The 6,885-nt window shown below is 43.1% G+C and overlaps 1 protein-coding gene across 1 annotated transcript; it reads left to right on the forward strand.

Annotated features, from left to right (window-relative positions):
* Positions 1-1,666: 1,666 nt before the first annotated feature.
* LOC139460724 (cholinesterase-like) lies at positions 1,667-5,809 on the forward strand. The gene is made up of 3 exons (XM_071242201.1): positions 1,667-3,159; positions 3,962-4,125; positions 5,739-5,809. Exons 1-3 carry the CDS (start codon positions 1,667-1,669, stop codon positions 5,774-5,776), a joined length of 1,695 nt encoding a protein of 564 aa, XP_071098302.1. The 3' UTR covers positions 5,777-5,809.
* Positions 5,810-6,885: the final 1,076 nt, after the last annotated feature.

Raw genomic sequence — 6,885 nt, forward strand, 5'->3', positions numbered from 1 at the left:
GGGCAACACAACTGGTATGTACGTCATATACTCGGGCAACGCAACTGGTATGTACGTCATATACTCGAGCAACTCCACTGGTAGATAAGTTATCCACTTGGGCACCTCGGCTGATATTCACGCCATATGCTCGGTCAAGTTAACCAGTATGTACGTCATATACAAGGGCGACGCAACTGTTTGGACGTCATATACTCGAGCAACTCAGCTGGCATGTACGTCATATACTCGTGCAAGTTAACCGGGCTGTGAAGCAAATAGAATACCGACTGGTTGACAGAATCCTACCTATCCAACCACCCAGGAAACACAATCACTCTAAATATTTAGGTGGTTAGGTAAACAGACATTTAGTACGTAGCTATAACTTAGATTGTGCACAGTAACCAGGTCAGCATGTCATAACTGTCCCTGCATAACACCGCGTTGCTGTGTACACTTGTAGTGGAGCCTAGAGCACACCCGTATTGTCAGGTATCAGGTAAGTTGAAACATGACATTACATATCTTTGAGTCACAGTATCCAGGTCATCATGAGATATACCACCCCGTATAACACCGCGTCGATTTGAACACATAATGCAGTTTTCAGCTCATCTGTACGGTCGGGTGTAAGGTGAGTGAGTGAGTGAGTGAGTTGGGTTTAACGCTGCTTTAAACAGAAATTCGTTTTTATCGCTGCGTGTCAGCTTAATGTGGGAGGAAAGCCCGAAGTTATGCAGGTCTCAAACGTTTACCACTTCGGTGAAACCCACGAGCACGGGTATGGTGCTGACAAACCTAGAAACATAATCGGGGCGAACCGGGATTCGAACCCACAATCATAGGTTTCTGGCGTATAACAGCGCGTCGATTTGTACTCATAATCCAGTCTAGACCTCACCTGTACCGTCAGGTATAAGGTAGAAGGTCAGTGTGTGATGAAAAATGATATTCTGTTGCACATCAAATACAAGTACAACATCAAATTGTCCTAAATATGGATAATGATGACTAGCATACTGTAGGCCATATCAGTGTAATAGTCGCTTATATCTTAGAATACAATATCTTAATTCCTTACTGTCCCTTCTGATAGTCAGTAGATTAGATCCCAAATCATTACCCTGTCAGCCTGCACCGGTAGAAGTCATACAAAGACTATTTCTTGTCGTAACTGATTGCATTTTTAGTCATCTTGACAATCAAGAAGTCATACGAGAGCCCCAAAAGAGTTAGTTCCAACCATAGCGGTTTATTGCCATCTTTAGCAAATACAGGATTTAAAATCTTTATGTCAGGAAAGAAATGAACGCCCTGTTTTCCACATCTACCTACTTCATAAGACAGCTCGTGAATGCATACTACTACCACTACTACTTCTACTACTACTACTACTACTACTACCACTACTACTACTAAAAATATTAACGTCTTCGCCAAGCTTGTGGTTTTGATTCCATTCATTGTACGACATACAATTATGAAGAGGGCACCATGGAAAATTATAAAATTAACTTTAACAGTTAAACTATCTTCCCATCTCAAATAGAGTGACTTAAACAAAATCATAGATAGTAGTGTATTTGGCTGAACTGTCTGGACCATTAGAATCACCTGTCATGAGCAGCGGGACAAGAATTAACTGTGAACATGACACAGGAGTGAAATTATGTTACCAAAATCTATGAAATCATTAAATTGTTTCAGAATGTGGACAGGAATGAGGTTTGCACTTGTGGCTTTGTTGGCGGTGTTTCAAATTGCGAGGCCACAGAAAGTGTCAACTCTAAATGGCCCTCTTCTGGGACAACGTTTGTCAGTGCTAGGCAAATCTCTTGACGTATTCTATGGAATCCCATACGCTAAGCCCCCTCTGGGCCACCTCCGCTTCAAGTACCCTCAGCCTTCAGAGTTTTGGGGACCGGAAGTTAGGGATGCACAGAAACCGACGCCATCTTGTATTCAACCTAAACATGCGTTTGTGCCTATTGAGACTTACAGACAGACCCCTGGTGATTACAGTGAAGACTGTCTTCATCTTACAGTGTGGGCGCCAACAGACAATGGTGGCCATCTAGCAGTGATGGTTTGGATCTACGGTGGGGGGTGGTATTTTGGATCCACACGACCGTATGAAGGTAAATACCTCGCAGCAGAGAATAGCGTCATCGTTGTATCAATGAATTACAGACTAGGGCCTTTAGGGTTCAGCTACCTTGGGCCAGATACCATCCCTGGCAACATGGGCCTGATGGATCAAAGACTGGCTTTACAGTGGGTGAAAGATAACATTGCCAACTTTGGTGGGGATCCATCCCAAGTGACCATATTTGGAGAAAGTGCTGGTAGTGGCAGCGTAGGTCACCACTTAGTGTCACCTCTGTCACGCGACGTGTTTGACAGAGCCATCATGCAGAGCGGGACTCACATTTCTCCATGGGCTTACGCTGTGCCCAAAACAGCAAAACGAAAGATGAAGTGGTTTGCTGATCTCCTCGAATGTCCATCATCTTCAACTGATGCAGACATCTATGACTGCTTGAAGACAGCAGATGCCCAAACTATGGCTGACGTTCAGCTCGGTATGTTAGACGAAGGACTTGGATTCATACCAGTTGTGGATGGCTACTTTCTCCCCGATGACCCCACAACTCTTCTGTCCAGTGGTTCCATCAAACAGACCAGTGTATTGCATGGTTTTACTAAAGATGAAACAACACTGTTTTCGGCAATAATGTTGATGCAGATGAGAAACGTATCGACATTACCGGAAACATTGATTTTAAGTCGTCCAGAGTATGATCGTCTTCTTTCAGTTGACTTTGCAAGTGGTAAAGGAATTCCAGAACCCCTTCGTCTGTTTTATGAAAGTCAGAAAGCCCCCTTGAAGGAGGCACACTATTTTGATGTCGTAAATCACTTGCTTTCGGATACGGAAATGAAATGTCCTCATCTTGAGTTTGACAGATTGTACTCTCCTGCTAACCCTACGTATGTGTACAGTTTTAACCACCGGCTATCAATTATTCCCTATCCACAGTGGATAGGAGCAACTCACTCCTACGAGGGTGAGTTTGTGTTTGGTTTGGTCCTTGATGAGACTCTAGGATGTACACAGGAGGAGGTGGAACTCAGCAGGATTATCATGACCTACTGGACCAACTTTGCCAAGTCAGGGTGAGTGATTGAGTGAGTATCAGGTATTGGTGGGCCAAGATACTCAGTCTGATATTGTCTGCAGTTGCAACAGTCTGCATTCGCAACACTGTCGTTATCTATACCTCTGTCTCATGCTATGATGGTATTTAATGCACATTTGGTTGGTTGGTTTGTGGTTTAATGCCACACCCAGCATTTTTCCAGCTTTTTGACGGCGGTCTGTAAATGCTCGAGTCTGGACCACATAATCCAGTATTTAATATCATGAGCATTAATCTACGCAATTGGGATCGATGAGATGCATCAACCAAGTCAGCGAGCCTGACCACCCGATCCCGTTAGTCGCCTCTAACGAGAAGCATCGTCGCCTCATATGGTAAGCATGGGTTGCTGAAGTCCTATTCTACCCGGACCTTCACTGGTCTTTGATGTACAGAATGTCACTTTGCACCACACACTTATACCTAATATACCTGAGTGAATGAGTTTTTCATTACATCAGTGATGGAAAACAACTTTACGTCAGTTACAAAAACTTAATGTCCAGAAATCATATACGCAGCGAGACCTATTTATCCCTAAAAAATAATTTTGATTAGGGGTGGGGTGTCGTTCGGGGTTGGATATGTAACTGGGTTCTAATAACTACATGTGCACAATGTATGAAGACCATTTGTTTGTGGCAGCCCGGCATGATATATCTGGAAAATTGCTGAAAGTGACGTAAAACAAGACTGAACTGATCATGTTTACATGATACACAACATGCAGGCATTGTTGAAACATCCTAGACGTTCAAACATTTCACATCTCTTGGCAGTGACCCAAACGCTCCTGTCCCAGTGATGATGGACTGGCCGGCCTCTGACAACACTGACCTCACCTACATGGCCCTTGACGTGGGCAACAACTTAGCAGCAGGACACGGGGTAGCCCATCACGAATGTGTCTTCATCAACAGGATTCTACCCATGATTACAACAGGTACTTTTATGATTGAATCTTGGGTATGATGATTATTGTCATTTTTAATGTATTTTCAGGTTATTTTTTGTTAATGTTTAATTTTAATAATGGATGGATTGACTTTAGTACTTGATTCATCTGGCCTCAAGTATATCAATTATGATAATAATCAGTGATGGCATCAAGTTGTTGCGAAAAGGGTAAGCATGTTCTACCCTACCGGTAGCAACCCAAAACACTAAAAAAAGTAAAGAAATAACAAAGTAGATTGACGAGTTTCAGGAGCTACCTTGCCTTTTTCCGTTCAAGGTCAAGTCTCATTCACATTGACAGAACCACTCCAAATTACACGTTTCCTTTATTAGCAGTACCGTTTTGTCAATGTCCGATGAGTCAGTGAGTGAGTTGGGTTTAACGCCAATGTCCGATGAACCATATCTATAGGAGTTCACTAGTTCCTGTAAAAGTCGATCATGGTGTCATAATACGAGGTTCTTCTTTAACATCATGGATCTCCCTCTGCGATTTAACCACCACGGGGGGCGGTCGGGTAGCCTAGTGGTTAAAGCGATAGCTCGTCACGCCGAAAACCCGGGTTCAAATCCACACATGGGCACAATGTGTGAAGTCCATTTCTGGTGTCCCCCGCCGTGATATTGCTGGAACATTGCTAAAAGCAGCGTAAAACCAAACTCACTCACTCACTTAACCACCACGTAATCATCCCGGAACCGGTCCAAAAATTGACCATATCGCTATGTCTATGGTATAATTTGAAGAACGTCTGAAAGCATAAATAACGCCAAACACAGCAACGTGTATAAATAGCCAAATGTATGCTGACCGCCAAAAGAAACGCGAATACCATACTCGTTGGTTAATGTAAGAAGACTTACTCATGTTCAAGAGATATTAGATTGGTTCGATGCACAAACAAACATAGTGGTATCTTGTGTGAACTGATGCTAATGAACGCATCGGGGCGGTCGGGTAGCCTAGTGGTTAAAGCGTTCGCTCGTCACGCCCAAGACCCGAGTTCTCTTCCTGACATGGGTAGAATGTGTGAAGCCCATTTCTGGTGTCCCCCGTCGTGATATTGCTGGAATATTGCTACTCACTCACACACTCATGAACGCATCAATTGTGACATCATAGATCCATGACTCGAGAGGTACCATTTGTCTCGTGCAGGATTGGCGTGTACAGTTTGGAAATGACGTGCAGGGTATAGTGATAAGAATAAAGACACTCTGTGGAAACACTTGACTGATTGCTGGTTTTGTCATTAATGGCTACACATTGGAAACACCTCTTCTCAACTCACATGCTTCAAATATTGAGCTTCTAATCCAAGATTTGATTTTGATTCTTTGTTTCTCATCATCCCATCAATGCTAATTGGCTTAATGAAAGTGGTCAATGTGCAAGACCCGCATCATTCTACCGGGTACCCATGCACTGCATATGAAATCAGGGACACGGTTCAGCTCAATAATGCACCCGCCCAGTCCCGCCCTCTCAGCCAATCAGGAAACAGTAGATCGCGAGTGGGCGTGGACCCTGTTGTATCATTGTGGGAATTATACTGGATTAGATCCAGGGAAATAATAAATAAAATTGTTGTGTTTCAGACCCACCGGAAGGGCAGGAGTACTGCACGAGAGGATGAAAGGACAGCCTAATAATAATCAGTAAAAATACATGTATCCTGATAATTTGTATGTGTCTGGTTTAACACTCTATTAAATAGTTTATCAGTTATACCATTGTGTGCCAGCTGGGTTGAGCAGGAATATCCAAAGAAGGACACAGTTCTCGCAGCGAAGGGACGCAACTCTACATAGTTAATGTGACGCCTTCTCGTATCCACCATCACCCAAACCACACCCTTATATACCTAACTATGACTGCATGGAAAAAATTATTTGCCTGCAATCTGTTGTTGCTCAAGGTTCTGTGCTGAGTGAGTGTCATGTGATCGGATGTACGAGTGTGAGTTGGGTTTTACACAGTATTCCAGTTATATTGCGGCTCGGATGTACGAGCAGTCAACTGGCACATGCGTTATCTACTCAAACAAGACAACTTGCACATGTGTTATCTGCTCAGGCAAGTCAACTCGTAGATACGTAATCTACTTGGGCAAGTCAACTGGTATGTACATCATATACTCGTGCAACTCATCTGACATGTACGTCATATACTAGTAACTAGTATTATAGCTGAAATGGATAGAATTATCATTAAACCGTCCGCATATAATCAGAAATCAGCGGGCCACTGTAACTTGATAATGCCCTCATATTGCTTGACGACGGGCCATTATCACGCCCGTTGTTAGGTGACGTCATAGGCAGGGATAGGTGACGTCACGTTCAATAGTAACCCCCATCTGGTTTGTTCAATGACGTTTCCATATTTGTAAAACTGGGTCACTGACATTCGTGGTGATTGAAATAAATGTTTAAAAATATTGTTGTTTCTTTTTATTTGGTAAAAATTCCATTCATTTTAGCTATAATAACGGTAACGCTATTTTTCAGGGCATTATCATTTGCAGAAGCCCTCAGGTTTTAACTATAGATAAGCTCGCTGACTTGGTAGATACATGTCATCGATCGCAATTGCTTTGATCGATGCTCCTGATATCAATCACTGGATTGTCTGGTACAGACTCGATTTTTTTACAGACCGCGGTAATATAGCCGGAATATTGCTGAGTGCGGCGTTAACAACAAACCAACCAACGAAACAAGTAAGGTGGCTAATGCAGGGTGC

This window comes from Haliotis cracherodii, unplaced genomic scaffold, assembly GCF_022045235.1.
Source record: "Haliotis cracherodii isolate W230 unplaced genomic scaffold, xgHalCrac1.p SCAF_14, whole genome shotgun sequence".
Taxonomy (NCBI): Eukaryota; Metazoa; Mollusca; class Gastropoda; order Lepetellida; family Haliotidae; genus Haliotis; species Haliotis cracherodii.

Bases quoted from the DNA above. Each gene is read 5' to 3' on its own strand.
- LOC139460724 (XM_071242201.1), top strand. From the start codon at position 1,667: ATGAAATCATTAAATTGTTTCAGAATGTGGACAGGAATGAGGTTTGCA. The intron at 3,160-3,961 runs GTGAGTGATTGA...ATCTCTTGGCAG, and splicing joins ACCAACTTTGCCAAGTCAGG to TGACCCAAACGCTCCTGTCC. The intron at 4,126-5,738 runs GTACTTTTATGA...GTTGTGTTTCAG, and splicing joins TCTACCCATGATTACAACAG to ACCCACCGGAAGGGCAGGAG.